The 12,260-nt window shown below is 45.9% G+C and overlaps 1 protein-coding gene across 2 annotated transcripts in view; it reads left to right on the top strand.

The window, feature by feature from the left end:
• col12a1b (collagen, type XII, alpha 1b) overlaps positions 1–12,260 on the top strand; it is a 438,574-nt gene that overhangs the window by 255,869 nt on the left and 170,445 nt on the right. For both annotated transcript variants that reach the window (XM_079255552.1, XM_079255551.1), the window contains one exon: positions 254–396. In XM_079255552.1, coding sequence (XP_079111678.1) covers positions 254–396 — 143 coding nt within the window. The remainder of the gene's footprint in view (positions 1–253; positions 397–12,260) is intronic.

Here is a 12,260-nt window from a genome sequence, read left to right as displayed (position 1 = left end):
CGTGGAACTGCCGGTTCTGGTTCAGGAGCTGCTGGTTCTGGTTCAGGAGCTGCTGGTTCTGGTTCGGGAACTGCTGGTTCTGGTTCGGGAACTGCTGGTTCTGGTTCAGGAGCTGCTGGTTCTGGTTCAGGAGCTGCTGGTTCTGGTTCGGGAACTGCTGGTTCTGGTTCGGGGTCTTTATCAATCTCAGAAATGAACTGGGCAGATGCTGGAAAGTTTTGTTGACTTTGTTTTCCTGTCTTCGTGTCTGCAGTCCCCCGGACCCCGCCCAGGAACATCCAGGTGTATAACCCCACCCCCAACAGCCTGAACGTGCGTTGGGAACCTGCTTCTGGAAAGGTGCAGCAGTACCGGGTGGCCTACGCCCCCCTGAACGGAGCCAGACCCTCGGAGTCGGTGAGTCACCATCTCCAAGTAGAACAATACCTGTCATGAAAGGGGCGGTTAAGAATTTGAAATATGTTCACGGTCCTCCTCCATGTTTGAGCCACTGATGGACATCTGACAGAGGTACTGATGGAGGCGTGGATGTTCTATCTGATGGAGGTGTAGTGGATGTTCTATCTGATGGAGGTGTAGTGGATGTTCTATCTGATGGAGGTGTAGTGGATGTTCTATCTGATGGAGGTGTAGTGGATGTTCTATCTGATGGAGGTGTAGTGGATGTTCTATCTGATGGAGGTGTAGTGGATGTTCTATCTGATGGAGGCGTGGATGTTCTATCTGATGGAGGTGTAGTGGATGTTCTATCTGATGGAGGTGTAGTGGATGTTCTATCTGATGGAGGTGTAGTGGACGTTCTATCTGATGGAGGTGTAGTGGATGTTCTATCTGATGGAGGTGTAGTGGATGTTCTGTGTGATGGAGGTGTAGTGGATGTTCTATCTGATGGAGGTGTAGTGGATGTTCTATCTGATGGAGGTGTAGTGGATGTTCTATCTGATGGAGGTGTAGTGGACGTTCTATCTGATGGAGGTGTAGTGGATGTTCTATCTGATGGAGGTGTAGTGGATGTTCTATCTGATGGAGGTGTAGTGGACGTTCTATCTGATGGAGGTGTAGTGGATGTTCTATCTGATGGAGGTGTAGTGGATGTTCTATCTGATGGAGGTGTAGTGGACGTTCTATCTGATGGAGGTGTAGTGGATGTTCTATCTGATGGAGGTGTAGTGGACGTTCTATCTGATGGAGGTGTAGTGGACGTTCTATCTGATGGAGGTGTAGTGGATGTTCTATCTGATGGAGGTGTAGTGGATGTTCTATCTGATGGAGGTGTAGTGGACGTTCTATCTGATGGAGGTGTAGTGGATGTTCTATCTGATGGAGGTGTAGTGGACGTTCTATCTGATGGAGGTGTAGTGGATATTCTATCTGATGGAGGTGTAGTGGATGTTCTATCTGATGGAGGTGTAGTGGATGTTCTATCTGATGGAGGTGTAGTGGACGTTCTATCTGATGGAGGTGTAGTGGATGTTCTATCTGATGGAGGTGTAGTGGATGTTCTATCTGATGGAGGTGTAGTGGATGTTCTATCTGATGGAGGTGTAGTGGACGTTCTATCTGATGGAGGTGTAGTGGACGTTCTATCTGATGGAGGTGTAGTGGATGTTCTATCTGATGGAGGTGTAGTGGATGTTCTATCTGATGGAGGTGTAGTGGATGTTCTATCTGATGGAGGTGTAGTGGACGTTCTATCTGATGGAGGTGTAGTGGATGTTCTATCTGATGTAGGTGTAGTGGATGTTCTATCTGATGGAGGTGTAGTGGATGTTCTATCTGATGGAAGTGTAGTGATGGAGGTGTAGTGGATGTTCTATCTGATGGAGGTGTAGTGGATGTTCTATCTGATGGAGGTGTAGTGGACGTTCTATCTGATGGAGGTGTAGTGGATGTTCTATCTGATGGAGGTGTAGTGGATGTTCTATGTGATGGAGGTGTAGTGGATGTTCTATGTGATGGAGGTGTAGTGGATGTTCTATCTGATGGAGGTGTAGTGGATGTTCTATCTGATGGAGGTGTAGTGGACGTTCTATCTGATGGAGGTGTAGTGGATGTTCTATCTGATGGAGGTGTAGTGGATGTTCTATGTGATGGAGGTGTAGTGGATGTTCTATGTGATGGAGGTGTAGTGGATGTTCTATCTGATGGAGGTGTAGTGGATGTTCTATGTGATGGAGGTGTAGTGGATGTTCTATCTGATGGAGGTGTAGTGGATGTTCTATCTGATGGAGGTGTAGTGGACGTTCTATCTGATGGAGGTGTAGTGGATGTTCTATCTGATGGAGGTGTAGTGGACGTTCTATCTGATGGAGGTGTAGTGGATGTTCTATCTGATGGAGGTGTAGTGGATGTTCTATCTGATGGAGGTGTAGTGGATGTTCTATCTGATGGAGGTGTAGTGGACGTTCTATCTGATGGAGGTGTAGTGGACGTTCTATCTGATGGAGGTGTAGTGGATGTTCTATCTGATGGAGGTGTAGTGGATGTTCTGTGTGATGGAGGTGTAGTGGACGTTCTATCTGATGGAGGTGTAGTGGATGTTCTATCTGATGGAGGTGTAGTGGATGTTCTATCTGATGGAGGTGTAGTGGATGTTCTATCTGATGGAGGTGTAGTGGATGTTCTATCTGATGGAGGTGTAGTGGATGTTCTATCTGATGGAGGTGTAGTGGATGTTCTATCTGATGGAGGTGTAGTGGACGTTCTATCTGATGGAGGTGTAGTGGACGTTCTATCTGATGGAGGTGTAGTGGACGTTCTATCTGATGGAGGTGTAGTGGACGTTCTATCTGATGGAGGTGTAGTGGATGTTCTGTGTGATGGAGGTGTAGTGGATGTTCTATCTGATGGAGGTGTAGTGGATGTTCTATCTGATGGAGGTGTAGTGGATGTTCTATCTGATGGAGGTGTAGTGGATGTTCTATCTGATGGAGGTGTAGTGGATGTTCTATCTGATGGAGGTGTAGTGGATGTTCTATCTGATGGAGGTGTAGTGGATGTCCTGTGTGATGGAGGTGTAGTGGACATTCTATCTGATGGAGGTGTAGTGGACGTTCTGTGTGATGGAGGTGTAGTGGACGTTCTATCTGATGGAGGTGTAGTGGATGTTCTATCTGATGTAGGTGTAGTGATGGAGGTGTAGTGGATGTTCTATCTGATGGAGGTGTAGTGGATGTTCTATCTGATGGAGGTGTAGTGGACGTTCTATCTGATGGAGGTGTAGTGGACGTTCTATCTGATGGAGGTGTAGTGGACGTTCTATCTGATGGAGGTGTAGTGGATGTTCTATCTGATGTAGGTGTAGTGATGGAGGTGTAGTGGATGTTCTATCTGATGGAGGTGTAGTGGATGTTCTATCTGATGGAGGTGTAGTGATGGAGGTGTAGTGGATGTTCTATCTGATGGAGGTGTAGTGGATGTTCTGTCTGATGGAGGTGTAGTGATGGAGGTGTAGTGGATGTTCTATCTGATGGAGGTGTAGTGGATGTTCTATCTGATGGAGGTGTAGTGATGGAGGTGTAGTGGATGTTCTATCTGATGGAGGTGTAGTGGATGTTCTATCTGATGGAGGTGTAGTGGATGTTCTATCTGATGGAGGTGTAGTGGATGTTCTATCTGATGGAGGTGTAGTGGATGTTCTATCTGATGGAGGTGTAGTGGATGTTCTATCTGATGGAGGTGTAGTGGATGTTCTATCTGATGGAGGTGTAGTGGACGTTCTATCTGATGGAGGTGTAGTGGACGTTCTATCTGATGGAGGTGTAGTGATGGAGGTGTAGTGGATGTTCTATCTGATGGAGGTGTAGTGGATGTTCTATCTGATGGAGGTGTAGTGGATGTTCTATCTGATGGAGGTGTAGTGGACGTTCTATCTGATGGAGGTGTAGTGGATGTTCTATCTGATGGAGGTGTAGTGGATGTTCTGTGTGATGGAGGTGTAGTGGACGTTCTATCTGATGGAGGTGTAGTGGATGTTCTATCTGATGGAGGTGTAGTGGATGTTCTATCTGATGGAGGTGTAGTGGATGTTCTATCTGATGGAGGTGTAGTGGATGTTCTATCTGATGGAGGTGTAGTGGACGTTCTATCTGATGGAGGTGTAGTGATGGAGGTGTAGTGGATGTTCTATCTGATGGAGGTGTAGTGGATGTTCTATCTGATGGAGGTGTAGTGGATGTTCTATCTGATGGAGGTGTAGTGATGGAGGTGTGGATGTTCTATCTGATGGAGGTGTAGTGGATGTTCTATGTGATGGAGGTGTAGTGATGGAGGTGTAGTGGATGTTCTATCTGATGGAGGTGTAGTGGATGTTCTATCTGATGGAGGTGTAGTGATGGAGTTGTAGTGGATGTTCTATCTGATGGAGGTGTAGTGATGGAGGTGTAGTGGATGTTCTATCTGATGGAGGTGTAGTGGATGTTCTATGTGATGGAGGTGTAGTGGATGTTCTATCTGATGGAGGTGTACTGATGGAGGTGTAGTGGATGTTCTATCTGATGGAGGTGTAGTGGATGTTCTATGTGATGGAGGTGTAGTGGATGTTCTATGTGATGGAGGTGTAGTGGATGTTCTATGTGATGGAGGTGTAGTGGATGTTCTATGTGATGGAGGTGTAGTGGATGTTCTATGTGATGGAGGTGTAGTAGACGTTCTATCTGATGGAGGTGTACTGATGGAGGTGTAGTGGATGTTCTATGTGATGGAGGTGTAGTGGATGTTCTATGTGATGGAGGTGTAGTGGATGTTCTATGTGATGGAGGTGTAGTGGATGTTCTATGTGATGGAGGTGTAGTGGATGTTCTATGTGATGGAGGTGTAGTGGGTGTTCTATCTGATGGAGGTGTAGTTGATGTTCTATGTGATGGAGGTGTAGTGGATGTTCTATGTGATGGAGGTGTAGTGGATGTTCTATCTGATGGAGGTGTAGTGGATGTTCTATCTGATGAAGGTGTAGTGGATGTTCTATCTGATGGAGGTGTAGTGGATGTTCTATGTGATGGAGGTGTAGTGGACGTTCTATCTGATGGAGGTGTAGTGGATGTTCTATCTGATGGAGGTGTAGTGGATGTTCTTTCTGATGGAGGTGTAGTGGACGTTCTATCTGATGGAGGTGTAGTGATGGAGGTGTAGTGGATGTTCTATCTGATGGAGGTGTAGTGGATGTTCTATCTGATGGAGGTCTAGTGGATGTTCTATCTGATGGAGGTGTAGTGGATGTTCTATGTGATGGAGGTGTAGTGGACGTTCTATCTGATGGAGGTGTAGTGGACGTTCTATCTGATGGAGGTGTAGTGGATGTTCTATCTGATGGAGGTGTAGTGGACGTTCTATCTGATGGAGGTGTAGTGATGGAGGTGTAGTGGATGTTCTATCTGATGGAGGTGTAGTGGACGTTCTATCTGATGGAGGTGTAGTGATGGAGGTGTAGTGGATGTTCTATCTGATCGAGGTGTAGTGGATGTTCTATCTGATGGAGGTGTAGTGGATGTTCTATCTGATGGAGGTGTAGTGGATGTTCTATCTGATGGAGGTGTAGTGGACGTTCTATCTAATGGAGGTGTAGTGGATGTTCTATCTGATGGAGGTGTAGTGGATGTTCTGTGTGATGGAGGTGTAGTGGACGTTCTATCTGATGGAGGTGTAGTGGATGTTCTATCTGATGGAGGTGTAGTGGATGTTCTATCTGATGGAGGTGTAGTGGATGTTCTATCTGATGGAGGTGTAGTGGATGTTCTATCTGATGGAGGTGTAGTGGACGTTCTATCTGATGGAGGTGTAGTGATGGAGGTGTAGTGGATGTTCTATCTGATGGAGGTGTAGTGGATGTTCTATCTGATGGAGGTGTAGTGGATGTTCTATCTGATGGAGGTGTAGTGATGGAGGTGTGGATGTTCTATCTGATGGAGGTGTAGTGGATGTTCTATGTGATGGAGGTGTAGTGATGGAGGTGTAGTGGATGTTCTATCTGATGGAGGTGTAGTGGATGTTCTATCTGATGGAGGTGTAGTGATGGAGTTGTAGTGGATGTTCTATCTGATGGAGGTGTAGTGATGGAGGTGTAGTGGATGTTCTATCTGATGGAGGTGTAGTGGATGTTCTATGTGATGGAGGTGTAGTGGATGTTCTATCTGATGGAGGTGTACTGATGGAGGTGTAGTGGATGTTCTATCTGATGGAGGTGTAGTGGATATTCTATGTGATGGAGGTGTAGTGGATGTTCTATGTGATGGAGGTGTAGTGGATGTTCTATGTGATGGAGGTGTAGTGGATGTTCTATGTGATGGAGGTGTAGTGGATGTTCTATGTGATGGAGGTGTAGTAGACGTTCTATCTGATGGAGGTGTACTGATGGAGGTGTAGTGGATGTTCTATGTGATGGAGGTGTAGTGGATGTTCTATGTGATGGAGGTGTAGTGGATGTTCTATGTGATGGAGGTGTAGTGGATGTTCTATGTGATGGAGGTGTAGTGGATGTTCTATGTGATGGAGGTGTAGTGGATGTTCTATGTGATGGAGGTGTAGTGGGTGTTCTATCTGATGGAGGTGTAGTGGATGTTCTATGTGATGGAGGTGTAGTGGATGTTCTATGTGATGGAGGTGTAGTGGATGTTCTATCTGATGGAGGTGTAGTGGATGTTCTATGTGATGGAGGTGTAGTGGATGTTCTATCTGATGGAGGTGTAGTGGATGTTCTATCTGATGAAGGTGTAGTGGATGTTCTATCTGATGGAGGTGTAGTGGATGTTCTATGTGATGGAGGTGTAGTGGACGTTCTATCTGATGGAGGTGTAGTGGATGTTCTATCTGATGGAGGTGTAGTGGATGTTCTATCTGATGGAGCTGTAGTGGATGTTCTATCTGATGGAGGTGTAGTGGACGTTCTATCTGATGGAGGTGTAGTGGACGTTCTATCTGATGGAGGTGTAGTGGACGTTCTATCTGATGGAGGTGTAGTGGATGTTCTATCTGATGAAGGTGTAGTGATGGAGGTGTAGTGGATGTTCTATCTGATGGAGGTGTAGTGGACGTTCTATCTGATGGAGGTGTAGTGGACGTTCTATCTGATGTAGGTGTAGTGGACGTTCTATCTGATGGAGGTGTAGTGGACGTTCTATCTGATGGAGGTGTAGTGGATGTTCTATCTGATGGAGGTGTAGTGGATGTTCTATCTGATGGAGGTGTAGTGGATGTTCTATCTGATGGAGGTGTAGTGGATGTTCTATCTGATGGAGGTGTAGTGGATGTTCTATCTGATGGAGGTGTAGTGGATGTTCTATCTGATGGAGGTGTAGTGGACGTTCTATCTGATGGAGGTGTAGTGATGGAGGTGTAGTGGATGTTCTATCTGATGGAGGTGTAGTGGATGTTCTATCTGATGGAGGTGTAGTGGATGTTCTATCTGATGGAGGTGTAGTGGACGTTCTATCTGATGGAGGTGTAGTGGATGTTCTATCTGATGGAGGTGTAGTGGATGTTCTATCTGATGGAGGTGTAGTGGATGTTCTATCTGATGGAGGTGTAGTGGACGTTCTATCTGGAGGTGTAGTGGATGTTCTATCTGATGGAGGTGTAGTGGACGTTCTATCTGATGGAGGTGTAGTGGATATTCTATCTGATGGAGGTGTAGTGGATGTTCTATCTGATGGAGGTGTAGTGGATGTTCTGTGTGATGGAGGTGTAGTGGACGTTCTATCTGATGGAGGTGTAGTGGATGTTCTATCTGATGGAGGTGTAGTGGATGTTCTATCTGATGGAGGTGTAGTGGATGTTCTATCTGATGGAGGTGTAGTGGATGTTCTATCTTATGGAGGTGTAGTGGACGTTCTATCTGATGGAGGTGTAGTGATGGAGGTGTAGTGGATGTTCTATCTGATGGAGGTGTAGTGGATGTTCTATCTGATGGAGGTGTAGTGATGGAGGTGTGGATGTTCTATCTGATGGAGGTGTAGTGGATGTTCTATGTGATGGAGGTGTAGTGATGGAGGTGTAGTGGATGTTCTATCTGATGGAGGTGTAGTGGATGTTCTATCTGATGGAGGTGTAGTGATGGAGGTGTAGCGGATGTTCTATCTGATGGAGGTGTAGTGATGGAGGTGTAGTGGATGTTCTATCTGATGGAGGTGTAGTGGATGTTCTATGTGATGGAGGTGTAGTGGATGTTCTATCTGATGGAGGTGTACTGATGGAGGTGTAGTGGATGTTCTATCTGATGGAGGTGTAGTGGATGTTCTATGTGATGGAGGTGTAGTGGATGTTCTATGTGATGGAGGTGTAGTGGATGTTCTATGTGATGGAGGTGTAGTGGATGTTCTATGTGATGGAGGTGTAGTGGATGTTCTATGTGATGGAGGTGTAGTAGACGTTCTATCTGATGGAGGTGTACTGATGGAGGTGTAGTGGATGTTCTATGTGATGGAGGTGTAGTGGATGTTCTATGTGATGGAGGTGTAGTGGATGTTCTATGTGGTGGAGGTGTAGTGGATGTTCTATGTGATGGAGGTGTAGTGGATGTTCTATGTGATGGAGGTGTAGTGGATGTTCTATGTGATGGAGGTGTAGTGGGTGTTCTATCTGATGGAGGTGTAGTGGATGTTCTATGTGATGGAGGTGTAGTGGATGTTCTATGTGATGGAGGTGTAGTGGATGTTCTATCTGATGGAGGTGTAGTGGATGTTCTATGTGATGGAGGTGTAGTGGATGTTCTATCTGATGGAGGTGTAGTGGATGTTCTATCTGATGAAGGTGTAGTGGATGTTCTATCTGATGGAGGTGTAGTGGATGTTCTATGTGATGGAGGTGTAGTGGACGTTCTATCTGATGGAGGTGTAGTGGATGTTCTATCTGATGGAGGTGTAGTGGATGTTCTATCTGATGGAGGTGTAGTGGATGTTCTATCTGATGGAGGTGTAGTGGACGTTCTATCTGATGGAGGTGTAGTGGACGTTCTATCTGATGGAGGTGTAGTGGATGTTCTATCTGATGAAGGTGTAGTGATGGAGGTGTAGTGGATGTTCTATCTGATGGAGGTGTAGTGGACGTTCTATCTGATGGAGGTGTAGTGGACGTTCTATCTGATGGAGGTGTAGTGGACGTTCTATCTGATGGAGGTGTAGTGGATGTTCTATCTGATGAAGGTGTAGTGATGGAGGTGTAGTGGATGTTCTATCTGATGGAGGTGTAGTGGATGTTCTATCTGATGGAGGTGTAGTGGATGTTCTATCTGATGGAGGTGTAGTGGATGTTCTATCTGATGGAGGTGTAGTGGATGTTCTATCTGATGGAGGTGTAGTGGACGTTCTATCTGATGGAGGTGTAGTGATGGAGGTGTAGTGGATGTTCTATCTGATGGAGGTGTAGTGGATGTTCTGTGTGATGGAGGTGTAGTGGACGTTCTATCTGATGGAGGTGTAGTGGATGTTCTATCTGATGGAGGTGTAGTGGATGTTCTATCTGATGGAGGTGTAGTGGATGTTCTATCTGATGGAGGTGTAGTGGATGTTCTATCTGATGGAGGTGTAGTGGACGTTCTATCTGATGGAGGTGTAGTGATGGAGGTGTAGTGGATGTTCTATCTGATGGAGGTGTAGTGGATGTTCTATCTGATGGAGGTGTAGTGATGGAGGTGTAGTGGATGTTCTATCTGATGGAGGTGTAGTGGATGTTCTATGTGATGGAGGTGTAGTGATGGAGGTGTAGTGGATGTTCTATCTGATGGAGGTGTAGTGGACGTTCTATCTGATGGAGGTGTAGTGGACGTTCTATCTGATGGAGGTGTAGTGGATGTTCTATGTGATGGAGGTGTAGTGGACGTTCTATCTGATGGAGGTGTAGTGGATGTTCTATCTGATGGAGGTGTAGTGGATGTTCTATCTGATGGAGGTGTAGTGGATGTTCTATCTGATGGAGGTGTAGTGGACGTTCTATCTGATGGAGGTGTAGTGGACGTTCTATCTGATGGAGGTGTAGTGGATGTTCTATCTGATGAAGGTGTAGTGATGGAGGTGTAGTGGATGTTCTATCTGATGGAGGTGTAGTGGACGTTCTATCTGATGGAGGTGTAGTGGACGTTCTATCTGATGGAGGTGTAGTGGACGTTCTATCTGATGGAGGTGTAGTGGATGTTCTATCTGATGAAGGTGTAGTGATGGAGGTGTAGTGGATGTTCTATCTGATGGAGGTGTAGTGGATGTTCTATCTGATGGAGGTGTAGTGGATGTTCTATCTGATGGAGGTGTAGTGGATGTTCTATCTGATGGAGGTGTAGTGGATGTTCTATCTGATGGAGGTGTAGTGGACGTTCTATCTGATGGAGGTGTAGTGATGGAGGTGTAGTGGATGTTCTATCTGATGGAGGTGTAGTGGATGTTCTGTGTGATGGAGGTGTAGTGGACGTTCTATCTGATGGAGGTGTAGTGGATGTTCTATCTGATGGAGGTGTAGTGGATGTTCTATCTGATGGAGGTGTAGTGGATGTTCTATCTGATGGAGGTGTAGTGGATGTTCTATCTGATGGAGGTGTAGTGGACGTTCTATCTGATGGAGGTGTAGTGATGGAGGTGTAGTGGATGTTCTATCTGATGGAGGTGTAGTGGATGTTCTATCTGATGGAGGTGTAGTGATGGAGGTGTAGTGGATGTTCTATCTGATGGAGGTGTAGTGGATGTTCTATGTGATGGAGGTGTAGTGATGGAGGTGTAGTGGATGTTCTATCTGATGGAGGTGTAGTGGACGTTCTATGTGATGGAGGTGTAGTGGATGTTCTATGTGATGGAGGTGTAGTGGATGTTCTATGTGATGGAGGTGTAGTGGATGTTCTATGTGATGGAGGTGTAGTAGACGTTCTATCTGATGGAGGTGTACTGATGGAGGTGTAGTGGATGTTCTATCTGATGGAGGTGTAGTGGATGTTCTATGTGATGGAGGTGTAATGGATGTTCTATGTGATGGAGGTGTAGTGGATGTTCTATGTGATGGAGGTGTAGTGGATGTTCTATGTGATGGAGGTGTAGTGGGTGTTCTATCTGATGGAGGTGTAGTGGATGTTCTATGTGATGGATGTGTAGTTGATGTTCTATGTGATGGAGGTGTAGTGGATGTTCTATCTGATGGAGGTGTAGTGGATGTTCTATGTGATGGAGGTGTAGTGGATGTTCTATCTGATGGAGGTGTAGTGGATGTTCTATCTGATGGAGGTGTAGTGGATGTTCTATCTGATGGAGGTGTAGTGGATGTTCTATGTGATGGAGGTGTAGTGGATGTTCTATCTGATGGAGGTGTAGTGGATGTTCTATCTGATGGAGGTGTAGTGGACGTTCTATCTGATGGAGGTGTAGTGGATGTTCTATCTGATGGAGGTGTAGTGGACGTTCTATCTGATGGAGGTGTAGTGGACGTTCTATCTGATGGAGGTGTAGTGGATGTTCTATCTGATGAAGGTGTAGTGATGGAGGTGTAGTGGATGTTCTATCTGATGGAGGTGTAGTGGATGTTCTATCTGATGGAGCTGTAGTGGATGTTCTATCTGATGGAGGTGTAGTGGACGTTCTATCTGATGGAGGTGTAGTGGACGTTCTATCTGATGGAGGTGTAGTGGATGTTCTATCTGATGAAGGTGTAGTGATGGAGGTGTAGTGGATGTTCTATCTGATGGAGGTGTATTGGACGTTCTATCTGATGGAGGTGTAGTGGATGTTCTATCTGATGGAGGTGTAGTGGATGTTCTATCTGATGGAGGTGTAGTGGACGTTCTATCTGATGGAGGTGTAGTGGATGTTCTATCTGATGGAGGTGTAGTGGATGTTCTATCTGATGGAGGTGTAGTGGATGTTCTATCTGATGGAGGTGTAGTGGATGTTCTATCTGATGGAGGTGTAGTGGACGTTCTATCTGATGGAGGTGTAGTGGACGTTCTATCTGATGGAGGTGTAGTGGATGTTCTATCTGATGGAGGTGTAGTGGATGTTCTATCTGATGGAGGTGTAGTGGATGTTCTATCTGATGGAGGTGTAGTGATGGAGGTGTAGTGGACGTTCTATCTGATGGAGGTGTAGTGGACGTTCTGTGTGATGGAGGTGTAGTGGACGTTCTATCTGATGGAGGTGTAGTGGATGTTCTATCTGATGGAGGTGTAGTGGATGTTCTATCTGATGGAGGTGTAGTGGATGTTCTATCTGATGGAGGTGTAGTGGATGTTCTATCTGATGGAGGTGTAGTGGACTTTCTATCTGATGGAGGTGTAGTGGATGTTCTATCTGATGGAG

This window comes from Telmatherina bonti (assembly GCF_933228915.1).
Source record: "Telmatherina bonti genome assembly, chromosome: 16".
Lineage (NCBI taxonomy): Eukaryota > Metazoa > Chordata > Actinopteri > Atheriniformes > Telmatherinidae > Telmatherina > Telmatherina bonti.
Note: the sequence above shows the minus strand (reverse complement) of the source record. Positions and strands in the feature narration are given on the sequence as shown.